The sequence below is a fragment of the Ziziphus jujuba genome, chromosome 1 (assembly GCF_031755915.1).
Source record: "Ziziphus jujuba cultivar Dongzao chromosome 1, ASM3175591v1".
NCBI lineage: Eukaryota > Viridiplantae > Streptophyta > Magnoliopsida > Rosales > Rhamnaceae > Ziziphus > Ziziphus jujuba.
The window spans coordinates 30,045,531-30,069,662 of NC_083379.1; the positions used below are offsets into that span (position 1 = coordinate 30,045,531).

The window sequence follows — 24,132 nt, forward strand, 5'->3', positions numbered from 1 at the left end:
TTACCTGCCTTTGTAGCTCCTTTGTCTCTTCGGGATTAATTCTATATGCAGACCTATTTGGAATTGCAGCTCCCGGTACAAAATCAATTTGATATTTAATCCCTCGGATAGGTGGTAAACCAGTAGAAATTTCCTCCAGAAAAACATCATCAAATTCATGCAAAAGAGAAGAAATAGAACTTGACAATTCAAGTCTTCAGGATTAGCTTGATCATTTAAAAATACATCTTTATAAATCACGACCAGCAATGGTTTCTTACTTAAGATGGCCTTATTAACATCCCCAAATCTAAGATAAAATTTTTTATTTTTCCTCTTTTTTCTTGCTTTTCCTTTCTCACTCACAGGTTACCTTTGCTTTACCTCACTCTTGGCTTTTTCAGGTTGTTTTTCACTTTTGGCTTTTTCAACTTTTCTCACTCCACTTTCGGCTTTCTCATGATTTTCCACTCAATTTGAGTTTTAGAATGCTTACCTTGGACAACAAGTTCAGACCCACCTTCTTGGATAGACAATGAAGCCGTGGGTGCCATATTAACCTTTTCTTTAAACTTTTCGACCTGCCTACTTTGTTGCATTTGTAGTTGGTCTCTAAACACTGCCTTTGAAGTTAATAGCTCCACCTTAACCTTTTTTCCTTTAAATTTAAATACAATGGTGTTCTCTCTCCTATAATGTATGACATTCTTATCAAATTGCCAAGGCCTACCCAACAAAATATGACCTGCATGCTAGCTTAGTTAAAGCTAGCTTAGTTATAAAGATAGTCAATTAATATCTTTATGAACTCAATTGATATCACTAAGAGGCCATGAAATCATATCAAGGCAGAAGCAAAAGCATCCAAATTTAATTTCTGCGCATAAGCTTTCTTTTTGGTCGAAAGTACTCATTTTTGGTGTTGACTTTGATTTCTTTTGTTGATCAAACAAATTTGACTTATTCCAATCAAGGGTCAATGTATGGGAATGAATATTAATCCTATTTGGTATCCTCATGGCATATTGGAGCTGATTTAGAGCCTAAACTAGCTGGTGATTGGATAAAGATAGCTTAATTGTCAACTAGTCAACTAGTTTCCTAATTTGAGTTTGACTTTTTGTTTTAAAAAACTATCTTTTATTTTGGTTTTTATTTGATTATTTTCTAGACAAATTAACTTAGGAAAGTTGATATTTTATTATTTCAATTGTAAATTAATTAATTTCTAATTCAAAATAAAGGAATTAATTAATCCAAATTAAATTAGAAAATGAAGTTGAAATTCGGCGACATTAGGAATTGTTTATGCTTGGCTGGTTTTGACCTAATCCTTTAGGGTTTTTATTTTGTTTTTAAAACCTATTTAAGGGCTTTATTTCTCAATAATATTCAGTACGTTATTCATAAATAAATTTATTTGTGAGAAAGAATTCTCTTTGTTCTCTTTGAACACCTAAAACACTTAATAGAAATCAAGTGTTTTAGTTTGATTTATCAATAGGACATCCATCACCTATTGGCATCTTCATCATATACCAAGGTTTTTAATTACAAATTGATTAGGAGTTAAGGTAACCATTAGAATCTGAACTTAATTATGATTCAGGCTAATATAATACGGGTTTAGAAGCAAGTAGACCTAGGCTCATATCAATGAAGCAAGCAGAGAATGCGTATTGTTAAGATCTATAATTCAACACATTAAGGGATGTGCGAGGATAATCAGGCATATATTACTCAAGTGAAAGAAGGCTACGTCAAAAGTGACAGAACCAAACATTTTTCCTAGAAATATTTCTTTCTGCATGAACTTGTTAAAAGTAAATTCATTGACATTCATCCTATTCATTCAAGTGACGATCCTATAGATTTATTCATAAAAACACTTCTAGTTCAACATTTAGAAAGTTTTTATACAGAATATGAATGTGTTAATTACGATATTTGAAGTAAAGTTAGTTTATTTTCTTGAAGGGAAGCATATGTAGCTGTACTCTTTTTTTCTTATCATGATGTTATCCCACTAGATTTTTTTGATAAGGTTTTTAACAAGGTAGTATTAACATGTATGTTTAAGCACCTGGAGGGGAGTATTATAATATTACCAATATCATGATAATATCAAATATGGATGCTTATTATCCCTTGAGATAAGATAGTTACAATTTGTATATTATCTCAAATTTATCATAGTTATTTATCTCTGTTTTATGGTAATTATCCATATCATGGAAAAATTTGTAAATAGGACCCTTCTCTATCATTTTGAAACACACTATAAAATAAAATTAATATATTCTTTATTCTTTCCTTTCTCACATATTTCTTTCTATATTTATAACAAAGTTTAAATTGATGAGTTGAAAAATTAATGGCACAAATTGTAAAGGGTGTGGTTGTGGGAATCTAGATATTCTATATATATATATATATATATATATATATATTCTGTCTTCAAAAAAATTCTGTCTTCGTAAAAAACAAAGTTTAATAAATTTTTAAACAAACAAATAAATAAATAATTTGCTTGTAAAATTTTAGAATAAGGGAAACATTTTTTTAACAAAAAGTTGCATTATATATATATATATATATATATAACTACAGCCAAGGATCTTTCCACTTATTATTAGTTTGAATTGTCTTAATTTACACGAGTAATTAAATTGATGTTAATTTAATATTAGTAATAACTCGATAAAACTGACCTGATTGAAAAATAAAAAATAAAAATAAAAAAGCGGATAGTACTTTGTTACTATCTTAATACATCATATGCGAGGTAGGCGAGGTACTTAGCTTGAGTTGTTTAACTCATCCCTTTGCAAGATTATTTTTATATTAATTTTTCAAACAAATAAACACTTTTTTTTGTGTGTGTGTGTGTGTGTGTGTGTGCGTGTGTGTGCGTGTGTGTGTGTGTAAGGAAGAGGACCCAATCACAAGTCGCTAAACAACTTGGCGTCCGTAGTATATTTTCTTTCAAGGTCAAATTAATGCAATTCCTAGTCTAGAAAAAGTGCTACATCTCACCAATTCACATCTTCACATTATAAGTAGATAACAGTAGGTTTACAATGAAGTTCATGAAAAAAAAAAAAAAAAACAAAGGGTTAAAATGAAAATGCTTAATAATATCAGATAGTATTGCCCAGCACACAATCATATGTAAGACATTCATACAGTTTTATATAAAACCAAAATTTACTTCTTTATATTCCTTTAATTAAATTTTTAGTAACTCTTTTTAGCTCTTTCAATTTCAGTCGTTCCCTAAGATACAAAAAGAACTTTCTAACCTTATGCATTTCAGGCTTGCTGCCAAAAATAATCAAAGTGAAAACAAAAATGTTTCAACGCTATAATCAGAATACAGGATACAACATATAAAAATCTAAATTCATCCACCAAAAGCAGTGAAATAGACTTCAAACATATGGTAAAGCTTCTCTTTAGTAGTACATCAGTTCTTCTCTTAATATCTTCAAAATCCTTGAAGCTTGCCAGTATTCAACTGGGTGCCTTGCATCCCTGGGGACCTGGCTTCCACTCAAATCTGATCGATGCATTTTCCAGGGCAGATTACCTTCATGGTAACCCAAAATGGACTCAGAACTACAAATTATGAAATTTTTCCTAAAAGCAATTCTCTGCCACCATCAGTGACCAGATCAATGTTACATTCAACAGTATATACATCATAAAATTTAATTGCATATTGTGGCACCATGATTACAAGCGATATAGCTACCACAAAGGTAATGTGGCCATCAAAATAACCCTACAAAACCATCGTAGGGCAAATAGCATCATGGACCAGCTGGATTCTAGTAGTGAAGAATCAGTCCATGCAGTCCACGCAAACTTCAACGAATCATGATAAGGAGATTTACCCATGCGACGCAATTCCTTTATTTTAGTTTAGTTACTAATCCACCTTCTTTTACGAGCTGGACGTTCTTGTTTAATCTCGGATTCCACAGGAGTTCCACTTTTGGCTGAAGGCAATGCTTCACTCTCCATCTTTTTAACAGCCAATGCATCTTTCTCACTTGGCATTGGAAGCTTGAACCGCTCACTACGTTTCTTCAACTTCTCAACAGTGTCCAGGTGCCGATCCTCCACTGGTTTTGTGTCAGCATCCTTAACCTCCAGATCAGCAGCATCTCTCTCTTCAGCCAATGGACGTTGACTATCAACGGTATCAACTGGCTTGAGAGGTTCATCTGGAAGCCTACCAGCTTCTATGGGCCCACTGTTATTCCTATCAATATCTTTGAACTTTAGGGCAGATGACGACTTACTCTTGATGGAGAAATCCCTCTCCTTATGGCTTGTCCAGCGTTCCAATTTGGATCGCCCTCTTCTTGAATCCTGCTGCTCCTCATCTGAGGAAGCATCTTCCCTATGCTTTCTGGAAGAATGATGTTGCAATGGAATTTCATGCTCACCAATCCCTTGATCAAAGGTGCCTTTCAAGCCCTATAAAATGGCAAAACAAACAAATAATGAGAAAGAAGCTCAACAAACAGCCAAAGTACCAAGGGCAAACGAACAATAATAAATTATTGGCAAAATTCCTCAGGATAACTCCATGGAACTATCATCATGGTGCGAGTTGTAAACACAATTGCCTTTCTTCTTTTTCCCCTTTTTCAATCAAACCAACACTAGAATGTTGGGTAGCCATTCCCCTTTCACTCATAGAATATTAAACCTATACCTTTAATCAAGAAACAGGTATCACATGCAGAATTAAATGAAGTTAAAACAGTGATAAAAAATGAGATAATATATTCCAATAAAAAAAAAGTCAATGACACAATTTTATTTTTAAAAGGCACCACCCTTATAGACTTAGATCCATAAAAGCCATAAGTGTCTCAACATATTAGCAGTCAGCAAAGCTAAATATACCAATTAGAAAACAACACATAGTTTCATGATCCTATCCTTGTAAGTTCTTTACTAATAAGGTAAGATATAAATTCAACCCATATTAAATTCTCTTGTTCAAATGTTGAAATTGAAGCACTTGGTCAGCACCCTGCCAGTGATATATCAAAAAGAAAACACCAAGTAAAATCGGTGAACTGTGCCAAATAAGGAATTATGCGTAGAAATTAAAAATCAATTCTGGATTAATTCGCTCATACTCTAACCAAAATAAATAAATAAACAAGTAAAAGCATCAAAATAAGCAGTAATTTTCTACTGGGCATCTGGCACACGATTACATGTAATCCATGGGATATTTCATTTGAATTACATGTAATCGGATGCCAGAAGCCCAGCATAAATATATGACAAGTAAAACCATCAGGATAAGCAGTAAATTTCTATTGGGAATCCAGCATCCAACATGCAATCCAAGGGATGTTTCACCCGAATTACATGTAATCAGACTCCAGGGAAAGGATGCCCAGCAGAATAAAATTTTTAGGATAAGATTGGAAATGTAACATATTATCTGGTTTGCAAGGTTGTGCACCACTTTGGAAACAAAATAAAACGTGCAGAAAAAGAATAGCCAACAAACTGAAAGATAACTGAGAACATCGCCAAAACAAGAAAGATAAACAAAGCAAATTTGTGTGCCATGTGACCAATCTGAAGAGACGAAGTTAACTTTTTACTTTTTTGTACTCAACAAAGGTTTAGTTTATCTGTCGAAAGAAAGAGAGGGAAAAAAAAAAAAAAAATATGACTTTGATGGCTACAATTGTATCATTAACATCATAAAGCAATAATGTTATAGAATAGAATGCATAATGTTGTCCACATTGTATGTAAGCCTAAATTGTTTCTCTCAGTACTGATTTAATAAAACTAAAAAGCATAAATCATTCCATCACTCAAAATGGAAGTATGTAACCTTGAGTATAATAGTATTCAGTGTACAGCATTTAACATGCCTTCCAAAATAATTCATTTTGATATTCTAACTAGTCATACTAAATAAGCATTCTCATATTAAAAGAGCAGTCGTAATAAAGCAACTTACTTTTTAAGTCCACAGTAAAAGTTGTTAGCAGATGGATTAGCTCAAAAGTAGGGAAAGTTATCAAAGAACCTGGCCTTTGATCACAACTTTGAAACTCAGCATTGCAACCTAGTCAAGGGCTTGAAAATATAACTTATAGAGGGACAATCGATCAACAATCATAGCCTAAAGGCTTGCCTGGGTAGGATATTCATAAAATTGCTCACTGAGTAATATCAAATGAAACTTGAGCCATACAACTAATTTTGAAATTTTGGCTTTGAAGAAGAAAAACAAAAACAAGATTATTGATTTATCGAAAGAAACCATCTTGCATGTCACAACTTATGTAAAAATGCTAGCTCATTAAAAATACTATAAACTATAATGTTTCATATCTTATCTATAAAAGTCGAGTTCCATTACCGGTCACAAGCAACAATATAGGTTTACCTAATAAACTCATCAAACATCTTAATTATAAAACATCAAGGGTGCAACAAGAAATGATTTTCCAGATGAATACTAGATGGAAAAACATATAATGGTAGAGAGAAAAGAACTATCTAGAAAGAAGAAAGGATATGAAGGAACATGAGAGAGAGAGAGAGAGAGAGAGAGAGAGAGAGAGAGAGAGAGAGAAGCCAAGAAGAAGATGCTCAATTGCATCATGTCCTGTCAACACACAGGCTCCTACATTGTTGTTAGTATTTTGCTGGTAATAGAAACTTGAAATTAAATGCTGGTCTACCACCCCCCTACATCTCTACACACGCAAACTTAAATTAACATGCTAATCTTGCTGAAAAATGCTTGAGCACAATTATTTGTTTCCCCAAAAAAAAAAAAAAAAAAAAGCAGGTTGAATTTATTATTTCATTCTCAAGATTTTGCATTTATATTTCATATATGCTGGTAACTCAAATTTAACGGAAAGAAATTGTTCTTTATCTCCTCATAGACCTATATTCTTGCGTTTAAGCAAGGGACATACCGGCTCAATACTCTGGCCACTATTGTCTTCTTGATTTCTCTTGGAGGATACAAAATAGCTGTTATCACCAGCTTCAGATTCCTTATTCCTCCTCATGTTCTCTTTATGTTTTCTGTCATGCATCTTGTGGTCATCAGAAGCATTGACAGCGCGCTCATTACGAGTACTTGTCCTTTCCTGTCTAGATCTTCTCTCTTCATTACTCATGTGATTTCCACGTGAATACCCATCATCACGTCCCCCATGATGAGAATTTTCATCCTCAGTTCTTTCCCTTCTTTTAGATGGTTCACTGTGTCGCACTGTCTCTTTGTATTGGTACTCTTTATCAGAAGCTTTATTTTCATCCTTTGCCTTGGCATGACCAATCCATGCTTTGTCTTCCGCACCACGACCACTCCTTATAACGCCTCTTCCTTCATCTCTTTCTCGCTTGGATACACTTTCTTCATGAGACGGTTTTATCCTATGCCACTCCTCTCGTTCTCTCGGCCGGTCACCTCTCTCCCTCTGCAACCTGCCCTCATCTTTGAGCCTAACTGAATGGTGATCATCAACATTATCCCTAAGTCTTTGTTGTTCATCTCTCTTCCTCTGGTCCAAAAATTCATCCCTTTCTCGTTTTCGACGACCAGCATTTTCTCTGTGGCCATGCAAGATATCTTCTTTGTCTATATGGTCTCTCCTCAGATGTTCCTCATCCTTCTTTCTCTTTCCATGGTAATCATCCATATGCTCATACCTAGCCTTCAAACTATCATCCCTTTCCCTATTTCGCACACCAACATCCTTCTCATAATAAACCCTGTAGCTTCCATTATCCAACTGTTTTCTTGAATGGAGAACTTCATCTTTGTCACTTCTGTCACTGTCTCTAACCTTACTCCGATGCCTGGATCCCGTTTCATCACCACGTTCTCTTTTTCTTGTTTCTTCAGTTCTAATTCTTCTGCTGTTATAAGAATCATCATCTCTCCGTTGCCAAGCCCCATCAGGGTTGTCCCTTTCCTTCCGCCTCTCTAACCCATCGGTTTTCATATGGAAATGATGGACCAAGCTAGGATCGCTTTCTCGATAAGGATATGAGTCCTCCCTCCCTTTTGCTACCATGCGATTTCTTTCCAATTCTTGTCTACCATCTCGACTTTTCCTTTGAAAACTCTGTTCTTTTTCATCAAGATGCCTCTTTAAACTCCCCACACGTGTTGAACGCCTTTGGATGACTTCCTCCTCAACCCCATCTCGCCACTTCTGATAATCCTTGCTGCTTCCTGATCTTGCTCTGCTGTTGTCACTACTTCTTGCAGCCTTTGAGTCTTCTCCATCATCAAATTCTTGGATGATGGGTTGTTCAACACGAGAACTTATTTTCTGTTTCTTTATAGTTCCATCCTCAAGAGTATCAACTGCAGTTATTGTATTTGAAGTTGTTTCATCCTTCTCCACTCCAGAGCTTCCATCAGCCAGTGGAAGTTCATCATAATCAGCATCTCTGAGCTCAACACTCGATTCAGGAACAGCCCTAGCAGTGGCAGGGGATGATGATAAAGGAGTATGCTTGCCATCCAAGCTTTCAACTGAGTATTCTACCTCATTATTAGATCTTTTCTCCTTTAAATTTTGTCTAGGAGTCATATGAGGAGATTTGTCATGTGCTTTTCCCTTTGTTTGCCTGTATCCAGAAAAGAATTAAAAGGTGTTAATGAAGTTTAGACACTATCTTATCCAAGACAAATCAGAATCAAGCCGCTAGAGGTCAGCGAAAAAGAAATTAAAAAAATAAATAATCAAAAAACTCCTTGATTGAATTAATTTTTTTTTGCAGAAACATAATCAATCATGCAAAAACTAAGCATTTTTTTGTGTACTTGAAATGGTTCAAGAAGGTTGAGCAACCAAAAATGGAAACCAACCATTTCTCTGTACATTCTTCCCAAAAAATGTTGCTTGGGATAGGCACTAATTCTTTCAAAATGCACCATATTTTAGATTAGCTGCATTAACTATTTGCAGAGACAATCAAACAAAAATGGCTCTCCAGAAACTTAAAACCAAGCAAAAAGAGGAAATATTGTAGAAAAAGATACGGAGAAATTAACATACTAAATTATCGTTTCTGTATTTGAGAATGTAAAGAAAGAGGGTTTAATTAAGTGGTTAACCTTCACTGGGAAAACAAAAGGCAGAGTCTGAAAATATATAATATTACAATAACAGATAGATTGATATTAATGAAGTATCAAGAAGGAAATGCAGATTGGACAACAGTGTCATATACCTTTCTTCATTTGCAGTCCCAAAGCTGCCACCAGAGTAAACAGGTGTCTGGCCCCTGGAACCAGCATATTGCACTGGTGCCTCAGGAGGGAATGATAAAATGCCATCTCCATCAGGTGTGTCATCTTGAACAGAATTAAGGAATGGAACTCTTGCTCCAGCTGGCTCTCTCTTCCGACCATTAGATGCCTCGCGAAAGTTGTCAAAATACTCAGAGTCCATCTGTGCATTCTCTTCGTTAACTATATTACCTTCTCCAAGATCCTCTCTTGTAGAATCATTGTCTGGTCCATCTGGCATACCATTTCCTGCAGAGGCATCATCATCTAAAGAGTCCTGCAAGACAATCTATATAACCAAATACAGTTAATCTAATTGCATTCTCGCACAAGTATCAGACACACATAAATTGATGAACTTAGACACAAGCATCAAGTACCTCAATGATTGCATCTGAATCACGAATTCGGGGTGGTCGGGTATCAATGGAAGGAAGACGCTCACCATAACCTCCTTCCACCTGTATTGCTCTACCAGTTGGCTGGTTGGAAATAATTAAACTACTCAGTGCAGAATCTAAACTAGCAAACAATAATAGTATTTGTTGTGTTTAGAGCAATTTAATTTAAATAGAGAATACAAACAACAAGAAACTAAAGGAATATAAACATAGAAATCAAGAAAAATACAACTGATTTCATAAGTAATGAGTATGACGAATACATAAGCCAGATATACATACTATGGGTGGTCGGATACGAGCAGGTGCTTTAGCTAAATCACTTTGCCCAACATCTGACTTTCCAGGATTTGCATTTTCAGCAGGAACATCATGAATACCTGCTGCTGCTGCTAACTCTGGGGGCAAATCAGGATCATACTCCTGCATGATGCAATTAGGGATCAAAAATGGTATCCTATACCTTTTTACCAAAAGATGGTGTAGAAGAGAAAATGGAAATACAATAGGATTTATTAAGATCCATATACATAGGCACTCTGCTACCTGCTCAGCTCGTCCACTTTCATAAACACGAATTTTGCTTTGCATAGTGGACTCCAAGCGAAGCTGTTCCTGTGAAATTATAGAGGCATTCTTAGTCCTTGTTTACACAATAGATTCTATTTTTAAAGTTTAGCAAATTACCAGCTGTTTGCAATAATCTTTCCAACTGTCCTCATTAAACCCAAAGTTGAAAAAGTCGGATGTGTCAACACCAGGATATTTCCAAGGTTTTTCCTCAAAACTATCAATATCAACATCAAATATAGTCCTGAAATCATTAAAAGAAACACATAAGCAATCATAATCAACAACTTGTTTTCTGATTTCAAAGGTTTCATCACTAAGAAGATCAATAACAGCATCCATTTCACTCATATTTTTTTTAGCTGAGGTGCTTGCCAAATAAGATGAATCTTGTAAGCTATATATAAATAACTGCAAGCCACTTACAGACAGTAAACTCCAGCACTGTCACCATACATTAGTGAAGAAATCTAGTAAATCCATAGGATATTGCCTCATCTACCAGATAAATAATTCAAAACAAGAACCAAAATGCAAAGGAAAAAATTACAGAAAGAGATTCAGAAATTAATACATATCTATATATATAGCATCTATGTCTTACCCAAAGCAAGCCAGGGCACATCAATTATTTATCTAACTGTGACAATAAACCGATCATTCTAAACTCTATACTCTTGATTGCAATGGGACACTACCTACCAAAGAAGCTGACACCCAATATTAACATTCAGCAACAGAGTATATGTTCGAAGATGCTTTTGACAATTATTCAACATCTCTGAAAAAATACACAAGGTGACCTCTTGTCGAGCTTACATTAAGGAATACACAAAAATGGTATTGAAAACAAAAATTATGGAATCTAAGTGACATGAAAGGAAACACATTTAATTGATTTAACAAATGTCCAATAAACCCTGCAAGCAGACATCTTGTTCCAAACTGGATGTGTAAGCACCAACTTTTCCAATAGGCCATTCAAATTAAAATAAATTATGAAGTACCATCATACGGGCCAAAAAAAAAAGGACATAATCGCTAACAAGCAAAGAACAATATCAATATGATGAGGTTGCATGATACAGTTACATAGTGGAAATTCCCTCATGAATGCAAAGCAATTTACAATTCTAAAAACCAAAAAATGAGATCATATTTAAGACCTAATTTCCATTACATAATTTAGGGCTCCTACCACATCAACTTTGACCTTGTTTTTAATAGATTTGCAACTTTAAAGAGCAGGAGAAAAGTATGCCAGTTATGAGGAATGACAAAACCCCTTAAGCTCTATTTGTTTTGTAAGGTAAAGAGAAAAGGAATAGCAAAATGTTTCCTCACAATTTTGTGTGATAGGTAGTTTATGGCCTCACCAGTAATGTTTACTAGATTTAATTCCTCCATATCTCATCTGCATTTTAAGATTGAAAACTGTTTCCTCACATTTTTAATCCTTCCTCCAAATCTCATGTGTTAGGTACAAAAAATTAGCATATAAATAATTAAATAACAAGCAAGTGGAGAGATGGAGAGAAGAATGAGAAAGGAGTAAAGAAACTCAGAATATCACCAAATGCCTGAGAATAAATTGTACAAATTCAGGTAAATGAAATTACTTATGTGCAGGAAGTGTAAAGTCCAGTCCGCCTCCAAAACCTCGCCCTGCCATATTGTTGCCCCAAGCCGGCCCAAAACCTGGATGAAAATTTTTCTGCATTACAGTAGCATTTTTCAATCCAGTTGGTCGCCATTCACCTCTGCCTCGACCAGCTATAGGACCCATGTTCACAAGTGGGCGAATTTGACCTTGGACACCTGCAGGGGCAGATGCACTTGCTCCAGGCATTGGTGCTGCGCCAGGTCTCACATACTACATGAAAACACAAAACAAATGCGAAGGATTACTACCAAAACTAGTAGAGGTCACAGCATATTTTCTTCAAACATATCTTACAACTGCAAAACTGAATTTGAAGTTATTTAATAAAAAACCACTAAGACTTAAACAATAAGTTTTGCACAGCAAAAACACTGTGAAAAAAAGGCCCATTATGGGAATCAATAAACCATCAATCCAATAATGACTGAGAAATTAAGGTCACACTTCTCATCCAGTAAGCAAAAAGAAAAAAGAGAGGGAAAAAAAGAAAAAAAAAGAAAAGAGATTCAAGGACTATAACAGAGAGAGAAATGGATGCAGATAATGTAGGCAAGATAATATTAGAAAAGGGTCATTTCCCAAAACTACAAAAGAAAAAGGAGTTCTTGAGCAAGTATAACAATAGTTCATTTAGCTCAGCTCATGAAATCGCATATCATTTGTCCATAACATAAAAAAGTACAAGGACCAAAGCCCACAGGCAGTAAAGAAATGAGAAACAGGGGTAAACAGGCACCAAAGGATTAGCGTCTAGTTTATCTAAATGCCAGTGGCAGTGGCTGAAAGAGGGGAAATCTCCATGATCATTTCACAAAACCTGCTTCTTTCTTGTTCAATAACACAGTTTCTATAACAAGGACAAGCAATTGTAAAAGGGCTGTAGGTCATGCAAGCAGGGTATTCAAGATGGAATGGAATGTAAGATTTACAGGTTGTAATAGAACTAAAACAAGAAGCAACAACTTAAATTATGAAGATTCACCACTTGAAGCTACTGTTGTAAGCATAACAAAAAGATTAAAGAAAAAAATTTACACACAAAAACTCACTGAGAAATATTTTTGATCCAAAAAATGGAAGTCAAACAAATAGAGTTGGCTCAACTTGAAGTTCAACAAATAAGCAAATTCAAATCAGTTCAGATCATTGCAGCTATTCACTCTCTTTACAAATAGTTTGGAACGAGATAAAACAAAAGCTCAAGACAATCTAAGAACATAAACAAAAATACTATGACAGTCCAGTTTACATAATAGGAAACTATTTTCTGCAAGATGGGAACTTAATATGGTGGCCTTTTATCTGCAATTTAATATCTGCATTTGTTCCTGAACATAGAAATATACTGTGCAAATAGATCAAATAACAACAACACCTTTAACCACAGCAACAATTGACACTTTTTGAATGGTAGTTTAAAACTTCGTCAGCAATATTGTTCTTCATTTTCATTAACATCCCTATTCCAGTTGCTTTTTCTATCGACAAGCCATTGAAAGCCTATACTAATGACCCTAGAGGAAATGAAAAAACTAGCTTCTTCTCAAATAGGTTTTGACAAAGCAACCTAACAAAATGTTGATCTTGATGATGATCATAATAATGACAACAATGGTGAAGAAATCTAGGAACTGAACCTTCCAATACTTGTTTAAGAAAATATTTGGGATGATTGCTTAAGAAGAGCATTTATAAACAGACGATGCAGTCAGGTTTCTGTATCTTAATAAGTGTATTGTTGCACCAGAGAGCACTCAAACACAGCTCCAAAAGCACCTTGACCTTCAAAATTTTCTTTTCCGTGTCTTTGTTCCATTTAAAGGTTACAAGGAGTTGAATATATAAAGAAAGAAGAAAAATAACAGCTGCTATGAAGTATGCAACCCAGGATTACGCAATTTGATGGTTGACGATAATTTTGAAGTTTCTAGCCGCCCAAAAGCAACTGCATACACTTTTGACTTAAAATAAAATTTCAGCACAAGTAAGCTTCATTAGGTGTCTAGTAGCCAATAAATTGTTAACTCCATCACTCTTCATTAAGTGTCTAGTAACCAACAAATTGTAAATTCCATCACTTATAACACTCATTTTCGAGAAATTAAGATATTGAATGTTGTAAATTCCAGTCAATGAAGTCATTTCATATATTTTTTGTAGCATCTAGAAAAATTCAAATTACCAAATTCATATATATTTATGTAGCATATACAAGACCCAATTATCAATTTGCACTTCTCTTGAAAAAAGAAAAATACTATACAATTCACATCTTCTATGTCATTACAAACTAAAATTACACTCTAACTAATAAGGGGGAAATCAAAACCCCAGTATACAAAAAAGAAAAAAAACCTCTATTTGAAGCATCATATTAAGACACTGACCTTAAACTGAGAATGAAATGGGTGATACCCATGATTGCTATAACCAACTTTTGGGGCCGCAGCTACTCCGGCACCGGCTTTGCCGCCTTCACCAGCCTCCTTTCTCTCGCCATCGGCTGTCTGCGTCCCGTCCTCACCCCAGTCTTGCTCTTCCAGTGCCTGGTTAGGGTCGCCATCAGTCACAATAACAAGCCCATCTTCGTCGTCTTCATCATCATCATCATCTGCCCCCACCATTCCACCTCTCTCCATAGCCATGGGCCCATGGTTGTTATCATTCAACACTATCTGCAAATCGTCCTCACTATCACTGTCCCAATCTTCATCACCTTTATCGCCACCGCTATTCCCATCCCTCCTAGAAGGTCCCACGTTCTCTGTAACCGGTACGCTGCTCGAGAGCCCAGGAATCACCGGCTCAGAACCCATACCATCCTCATCATCATCAACCCCAACCCCAATCCCCGTATTTCCCTCTTCAACATCGAAATTGACATCCTTGTCCATCAATTCCTCATCTTTGCCACCCACTTGCCGTCTAAAACCATCATTATCGACAACGCCGCCATAGTTGGCATCCTCCAAAGCTGCCTCTCGCAATTTAGCACCATCAGGCTCCAAAAACCTAGCCCCAGTGGGCTCGTCGTCCGCTACCCCGCCACGGCGGATCGAATTGTTATCGAGAACATAATCAGCGGCGGGAGAGGGAAAGGTAACTAGGGTTTGGTTGGTGAGTGGACGAGGAACATTGGGATAGGATTGGGAAGCTCCGTTGGCGATCGCAGAGTCGCCGCCGTGGAGGTTGAGATGGATCGGACGGTGGATAGATGGGGCGATTGAAGGAGAAGAAGAAGCTTGTGAGGGCTGCAAAGCGGTGGATGATGTTGAGGACGAAGAAGCAAAGGGTCGAAGAACGTCCGTATAAAGATCTCCGAACTCGTCGTCATCCTCCATGTGATGGAAGAGAGAGAGAGGGAAAGAGAGAGAGAGAGAGAGATAGGAGTCTGATAGGGAAGAGTGAGTTTAAGAGAAAAAGAGGGCTTTGAGGTTTCGGAAGTGAAACAAAGCAGTTTGGCGATTGTGAGGCTCTTTTCTTGTGTATGAATGTGTTTCAGTTTGTCCTGTTTTTGTTTTACCTTTTCTTTTCATTTTCCTTTTTTCTTATTTTATTATTATTATTTTTTTTTTTCTTCAGGTTTTCGATTTTCCATTTTATGTAATTTCAAACGCCCATTCGGTTTCGGTTATGGTTTATGAACTTTTTGTTTTGGGTTTGAATTAAGGTTTAAAATTGGGGTATTAAGTAGATGGGTAAAAATATTGAAAAGTTTAAAATATAAAAATTTTAATAAATATGTTGAAAATATTAAATAAAAATGATTAAAATTTATTTTAAAACTAGAAATTTTTAGTAAAATTTTAAATTAATTTATTTAATCAATTAATTATAAAATTTATAAAAAAAATGAATAGATATTATTTTTTTTAATTAACTTTAATAGTAATGATCATAAATAAATTATTATTAATAAAAATATAAAAAAAAATATATATTTGATAAAATTTATTTATTCATTAAGATAAAATAATTATTACAATTACATTATATTTCATAAATATTATCTCAATATTTATAGAATTTTTGGATAATTGAAAATTATCTGTTTCTTCCTTATTCTCATTTTGAAATATAAAATCTAAAAAATAATTATTACAAAAATATCTTCTTAATAATTTTTTATATTATTATTAATATATCAACTATAAAGTTATTGTATTAAACATAGTTATCCTTAATATTTAGTATAATATATTATATTATTTTTTTATTTTTATTTGTTTAATGTTATTGATTTAAATACTATTAATACCAATATATAATATTTTATTTCTATATTATTATTTTTCATTTTTATATAATCAACCATTAATCTATAATTATGAGATTCTAATGAATTCATCTTATACAAAATATATAACAAGTATATGTATATTTTATCAATAAATAAATCTTATTAAGGTTATTCAATTTAATTCATTTCCTTTTATCTATATCATTAAATATTTCAAAAATAATTAAAAGGTAAAAAAAAAAATCACTAAAATTAATTTGATAAAATAATTTACTAAATATCAATAATATTTATGATTTTTTTATTAAAATAATTAAGGATTTGATGTTGATATTTTGATGTAAATTTTCATAAAAATTTTGGTAAAATTTCAGAAATTTCGATAGGTATTATGAAAATTCTATCTGTTTTTATTTGGAATCTAAATTTCTTTTCGATCACTTGAACAAAAAAAAAAAAAATGAGAGAAATTTGGATGAAAATTGTGAATATTTAAACTTTGAACTTTGCATCATATAAAAAAAATAAAAAATAACTATTTTGCTTTTTTTAGTTGGGTTATGCAAGCATTAGATTTTTATCTAATATAAATTAATTTGTTAAGCCAAGAGGTTGCTTAAATATCATTTGCTAACGTGGTTCTTTTTTATTTATTATTTTTCATTTTTGGTTATGGTTTTTTGTTGATATTTTAAAAAAAAAAAAAAAGCCGAAAACTTGTTTGGTTTAAAAAGATCAATATAACAATTTTATATTTTATGTTTTGAGTTTTGAAGTTGTAACCACTCGTTATAACCTGCATAGATAACATTTATCCCAAAAAAAAAAAAAAACTATAAAATAAATACAATAAGTCACCAAGAATATTATCATGTTACTCGATTTGGTTAGCTAAAAGTTTTTGGTACGTCTCAATTTCTTTTTATGTTGACATTTATAAATTTTGTAAAATGACTTACATTATATAAATTTTTATTAGTAATAATAATGAGGTTAAAATTTATATGTATGATCTCTTTTAATGGATTTTGAAAATCATACAGTTTTAACTTTCTTTCTTTTTTCAGTGAACTTACTAATCAAACCATTGAACATTAAAAATCAAAGTTTTTAGAAAACAAACTCATTTTCTCTCACTATCGAAGTTTACCCATCTTCCTCACCTTGCGTTCACCTCCGCTGCCCCTCTTTTCTCTTTCGCTACCGCAAAGCCTCTCTTCCGACCATTTATCTTCTTTTATCAACAATTTGGTTCTGTGGGAAGGTTTTTTATTGAATTTGAAGTTGATTGCACATAACAAGCAGAGTTTTGATGGTAGTTGATGTTGGTTATTTTTTTAGAAAGGATTAAAAATTTTGAACCCCCTCTTAAATTCATAAAAATTTTAAATTCAAAATGCCATAAGCCAAATATTTTCTCTTTTAATTCCATATTACTATTTAAAATCTATACAATGAAAAACTTAGATTTTTCAAAACTTTAGAATGAGTTCAAAAATCCTTTTATAAAATTATTTTGAAAATTCGTAAAAGAGTTTGCAAGAGGTTTGACTTTGCAAAATTTTTAAAAGGGTTTAAACTTCCAATGCTATAACTTTACATTTGAAGGTTGTTTTTTTGGTATTTTATTTTATTTGTTTTGATTTTACATAACTTGAGATCTAAACAATGAAAATTTTACTTTTTTTTTTCTAATATTTTAAACCGGAACACCTTCAAAATAAATGTTAAATATGATATATATATATATATATATATAAATAGAAAAAAATTATTATTGAAAATTGCAAACATTATTCTTATTTACATCTAATATACGTTAAAAATAGTATATATCTATAAAAATAAATGTGTTTATTATTTTAATATGTATAATATTAGGAAAGCTAATGTGATGAACATAGCTTTATTGACGAAGTTGGCTTGGCGACTCATGCAAGATGATTCTAATATCTGGTCGCATTTTTTAAAGTCTAGACATCATTATGATCCTATTTCTAGAAAGTTTGGTTTGATGGAGGCCCTCAATCTTGTCAATGGAATGGAGTCAGGCTGGGAATGAAGCTTTTCGTAGGAGTTGAGTTGGAGACATGGGAACAGGGAGTCTCTTAATTTTTGGTACGACACCAAATCCAATGGTAAACAGTTAAAGGATTTTGCTATTGAAAATTTCAATATTAATTGGAATTTCAAATTTAAGGAGCTGATTCAGTGGGGATTGGGAATTTGAATACATTACCTCAGGTTGTTTCAAGGAATGCAATTCAAGAAATTACGAGTGTGCCTATGGCTCTTGCTACTGATATTAAAAGATCAAATGATTTGGAGCTTAACTTTGGATGGTATGTTTACTGTTAAATTTGCTTATTTTTAGATCGAAAATTTGTTGAATCATGATATTAGAGATTGTTATTACATTCGGAAAGTGGATGTATTACCATGAGTTAAGATGTTTTGCTAGTTAATGATTCAAGATAAACTCTTAACTAATGTTAATAGAGTTAGGAAGCATATTAGTTCTGAGAGCAAATGTCCAATATATTGCTCTTCTAATAAAGATCCTCTCTATATTCTAAGAGATTGTAGAATTGCTAAAGGAATTTTGTTATCTTTGGGAGCTTTGGAGGTAGGTGGTAATTTCTGTAATCATAATCTTTCTGATTGGTTTAAATTCAACGCTTAGAATAATAGTGTTTTTGTTATGATTATTGGGAAGAAAAATGTTAAATGGAAGGCTATTTTTTGTAATGGATGCTGGTTGTTTTGGAAGTGGAGATGTAAGTGTTTCTTTGAATCTAATTTCAAGTTACCCTCTCTTCTTAGTGAAAACATAAAGAAGTATTCCATGGAGTTAGTTGATGTGAGTACTAAGAGCTACAATTGATAAAGTAAGTTAGGATTTGTATGATTTACAAGAAAGAAAAAGAAGAAAAGAAAGTTCTAGAGAGAAAATTCAAGAATAGAATGAATCATTCTTTTTATTTTCTTAGAAAATGACAGTAAAGAACTGATAAAACCAAGATAAAGCAAAGAACCAATAAGAAAGGAACAACTAGCAAGGCTTAATAACCAACTAAAACAAACTATCTCACATTTAGTTTTAACAAACAACCAACTAGACTAATAAAGCACATGTAATAGATCTCCATTACGCTAGCACATGCCAACACCAACAGCTCACATGACTGAACTTTTCCTCAACATGCCTCCTATTTGAGCTCTTTGCCCAAATTCCTCCACTGCTGAAGAACTATCAAACATAGAAGAACTGGAAAGGGAGCTAATTATCTTTAATAGAAAAAATATGATCAACGACATTTAGTTTTTGTCTGAGAGAAATCTCGCTTTGCCCAAAGGTTTTGTTAAGATATCTGCAAATTGCTCCTCAATTGGTATATACCTAACTTCAAGAGATTTTTGGATAACTTTATCTTTCACAAAGTGAAGATCAAGCTCAATGTGGTTTACACTAGTATGCAAAACTGCATTAATTGCAAGAGAGGTTGCCCCTGTATTATCATTCCATATGATAAGACAATCAATATTGTACTAAAGCTTTGAAGTCAGGTTTTGTAGCCTAAAAATTTCAGCAGTAATGTGAGCCAAAGCTTGATATTCAGCCTCTGTACTAGATTGAGCTACTGCATGTTGCTTTTTACTACTCCACAACACTAAGTTTATGCTAAAATAAACACAATAGCCACTTACAAATCGTTTGTCATCCAAATTACTCACCCAATCTACATTAGCAAAGCTTTGAACCCATAACCTGTTATTACCTGTCAACTTAAGACTCAAATGAAGAGAGCCTTGAAGATACCTAAGAACCCTCTTACAAGCTTCCCAATGATGCACTGTTGGAGAATGTGAAAACTAACTTAAAGAGTTAATGGTAAAGGAGATATCTGGTCTGGTAAAAGAAAGATACTGGAGAGCTCTTATAGTATTGCAATACAGCATTGGTTTAAGAAAATGATCACTACCATATTAAAATAACTTTTTACTTGTAGACAATGGTGTTGATATTGGTAGGGATCCATTCATCCTTGTTTTCTTAAGCAAGTCTATAATGTATTTCCTTTTTGTGAGAACAAAATTAATGGTTGTTCTATCAACTTCAATCTCGAGAAAGTAATGAACTTCACCTAAATCTTTAAGACTAAAAATGCTATTCAATTGAGCAATTGGTTGAGCAATGTAATATGTTGTTATCGGTAATTAAAATGTCATCAACATAAACGAAGATCAATATAAGTTGTATTGAACTTGAGAATGAATAAATAGGTGTCTGACTGCAAATTATGGATTTCGAAACCAGTAAGAATACTTTTGAACTTATCAAACCAAGCTCAAGGAACCTATGTAAGTCCATACAAGGCTTTAGTCAGCTTGCATACATGAGTTCAAGCTTGAAGATTAACAAACCTTTCAGGTTGAACCATATAAACATCTTCAGTTAAATTACCATTTAGAAAAGTCTTATTGAAATCAAATTGATGAACTGACCAATGATCAAAGAGAATAAGAGTCAAAACAATCTGAGCGGTGGCAAGTTTGATGGCAAGAATAAAAGTTCCATTATAATCAAGTCTCGAAGTTTGATGAAATCCCTTAGCTACAAGACGAGCTTTCAATCTTTCAACAAACACATCAATTTTATATTTAATTTGAAAAACCCACTTATTGCCAACCAATGCATACCAAGAACATAGGAAACCAAGGTCTAAACTTTATTGTGAATAAGGGCTACATATTATAAATTTATAACTATTGTTTATTGAGGATCTTTTAAGGCTTGAGTAGCTGAAGTAAGTTCAATGATAGTGGAGACAAAGCAAGTAAGAAGAGGATGCTTGGTAGCTGAAAAAAATTTAGATTTAAAAATTTCTGCTTTAGATCTTGTTATCATAGGACGTACAAAAGAAAGAGTGATAGAAGCAGAAGGTCGAAAAGAAGGTAAAGGTAAACTAGGTGGTGAAGAGAAATAAGGAATGATTGGGAAACAGTTGGAAGAGAAGGAGTAGGTTGAGATGGAGTCGGAGATAAGGAAGAAGGTAAGTGGTCTATAGGAAGCTGAATAACTAAGGGAGGAATAGTGGAAGATGGAAGAGATGAAGTAACAGTGATTGAAGGTTTTTTAGTAGCAATAAACAGTGGCTAAATAGAAATAGAATCTGATGACAAAGAAGAGTGAGAATATATGGAAAAAAAAGTAGATTTAATGTCAACATAAGTAAGTTTTGGATCATCGCAAAAGAAAAATCAAGTTCATTGAATTTGATACTATTTGAAATATAAATGCGACTGTTATGGTATAGGCACTTGTGTCCTTTGTGATCTGGACTATATCCTAAGAATACACAATTTGTTGTATAAAATTGAAGTTTATAATCATCGTAATGATATGGATAGCAAGAGCAACCAAAAACTCAAAAAGAATCAAATCAAGAAGCTTGTTAAATAAGAGCTAAAAGGGAATCTAATTATTTAAAGCTTGAATTGGTAATCATTCACAAGAAAAACAGCATATTGAAAAGTATCCCACCAATATACAAAAGGCATTTTCGCATAAGCTAGTAAATTTAGAGCAATGTCAACAATTTGCCTATGTTTATAGCCAACTTGACCATTTTGAGGGTGAAAATAAGGACAAGGATGCCTAAATTGATTACCAAGCTTATTAATCGGTACTCACCTCACCAGTCAGATTGTAAGATTCTAATTTTCCTATCAAAAGCTCTCTCAACCATTGTGGGGAACTTAAGAAAAGCAAAAAAGCTTCAGATTTAAGTTTCAAAGGATAAACCCACATATAACGAGTATGATCATCTAAAATTGAATATAATAACGAGAAGCATCTTTGAAAACTTGTGGAATAGGCACCCATAAATCAGTATGAATAAAATCAAGAAGAGCTGAACTTCAAGAATGAGAAGCTGAAAAATGAACTAAATGTTGCTTACTACATTGGCAAGCATCACAAAAAGTAAAAGAATTGGCCTAGAAGATGATAAATTGCATAGAGTAAGAATTTTATGTAAAACTGAATCAGAGGATGTCCTAATCTACAATGTAAAATATTAACATCAACAATAGATTTTGGAGAAGTTCAAGATGATATAGAATCAGATGAAGCAAGAAAACCTGAAACAACAACATTAGGAAGTAAGTTGGATTTCTCTTTTATAGTAGAAGAAGAAAGAATAGAAGAATTTTAAGAAAAAATATTTGGAAGTGATCCAAAATGAACATTATAATTAGTAGTAAGTATAGTAGAAGTGAAATAGTTAGAACATAAAAAATGAGGAGAAACAATATAGAGAATAGAACTAAATTGGATTTTATTATTATTGAGTTGAGTACAATGTGTACATTGAGAACAAGAATGAAAAGTGAAAGAACAATTTAACAAAATAGAAGAGAGAATAGTTGTTGATTATCTTGAGAAAGTTTCAGTATTTCTAGCCGGTATATTAAAATCAACTACACCTTTTATTAGAGTAGAAACAATAGAGGTTGTGCTTGGAGAGAGTGTGAGAACTGCAATAGCTGTTGAATTGGAGAAGTGCTTGTCCAATATAGATACAAAATATATGTGTGGAAAGGATGGGGAAAGTAGATGAATTCTTTTAAGTATTGAAGAAGCAAATGCTGAAAATGGACAAGAAGAAGGAAAGAGAGAAGCAACAACTTGTACAGCCTTCTTTCAAGCATACCCTTGAGTATTGGTTTCCTTAGTTTGTCTTTGAGTACACAATATGAAGTAGTGAATTCAACAACTAAATCATTATCTTTAGTTAACTTTGAAATAATTAACAATATCTTAGCCAGTTATGGCACAATTAACACCTTCAGAAGCTTGAAAGTATTGGAAGAAGTTGGTACAAAAGAGTCACCAATATGTGTGATGTCAAGAAGTTGACCACTTCTAGCCATCAATTTGTTTTGACCTTTGTAATCTATTTGCTATAGTAAAGATCGCTATCAATAGAAATCAGTAACACCAATATCAAGATACCATGCTAAATCTGAGAATGCCATTAAAGCAGTAGGGTGACTTCCAGTAAACTTTTAAGAAATCATAGCAACTGGTGATGTACAAAGAATTGGATGCCGATAGGACATGTGACCTTAAGAAGTATGTTGTATTGTGGGTGGTCAAGAGTAGTCAAAGTGTAGTTGTGATGCTGGAAGTGGTGATGAATGTATTGAAGTTGTCAACTGAGGTTGAGAAAATGAACTAGAAGGTTGAAAAACAGGTAAAAAACCACGATAGTGTGTAGTAGGTGGCGAAAAAGATGAAATTTGAGAGGATGTGTTAAAATGGTGAGAAGTAATTGATTGTACAGCAAAATTTGGTGAAGACTGGTGAGGATGAGGATTAAATTGTGGAGCTATATCAAATTGAGAAGCATTAGAGGGCACACCCATGTATTTGATGTCAAATCGATGCTAACAATAAGCAACTGTATGACCAAAGATACTACAAAGTTGATGTGTAGGTTTGGAACCTTAACCATTAATCTTCCAAAAGGTCCACGACCTCTACCTCTTTGATAATTCATTTGACCTCTTCCCAAAACTTGTTAGATAGCATTAAAGACTTGATTATCAGTTGGTCCAATATAAGGTGTTCCATAATAGGTACTATCCATGATACCAATTTGAGGTTTTGCATAACCAATCAAGAGAGTTTCTCAAAAGACATTAGGCTCTCTTTTATGATAAAATATTTCTATATATAAATATAAATATATATATATATATTAATTATTTTCGGATATTTTCTAAATTTATTAATATTTTAAGAAATGTTTACTACTTTTTCAAGTCCTATATTTTAAATTAGCTATCGAATGCATTTTTAATTACGTTAAATTTGTAAAATAAAAAAAGATTTGTAAAATGATAGAAGATAAGCCATAAGCTTTTCAATTTTTATGAGTTCAATTTTTGGATGTGT

At 33.2% G+C, this 24,132-nt stretch overlaps 1 protein-coding gene across 1 annotated transcript; it reads right to left on the reverse strand.

Annotated features, from left to right (window-relative positions):
* Positions 1–3,261: 3,261 nt before the first annotated feature.
* LOC107426747 (FIP1[V]-like protein) lies at positions 3,262–15,434 on the reverse strand. Its single transcript, XM_016037018.4, has 9 exons — positions 14,317–15,434; positions 11,886–12,139; positions 10,384–10,510; positions 10,243–10,311; positions 9,979–10,119; positions 9,676–9,777; positions 9,238–9,584; positions 6,960–8,631; positions 3,262–4,464 (listed from the first exon to the last, which is right to left on the reverse strand). The coding sequence occupies exons 1-9, from the start codon at positions 15,268–15,270 to the stop codon at positions 3,904–3,906; spliced, it is 4,227 nt and encodes a 1,408-aa protein (XP_015892504.3). The 5' UTR covers positions 15,271–15,434; the 3' UTR covers positions 3,262–3,903.
* Between the last annotated feature and the right edge of the window lie 8,698 nt (positions 15,435–24,132).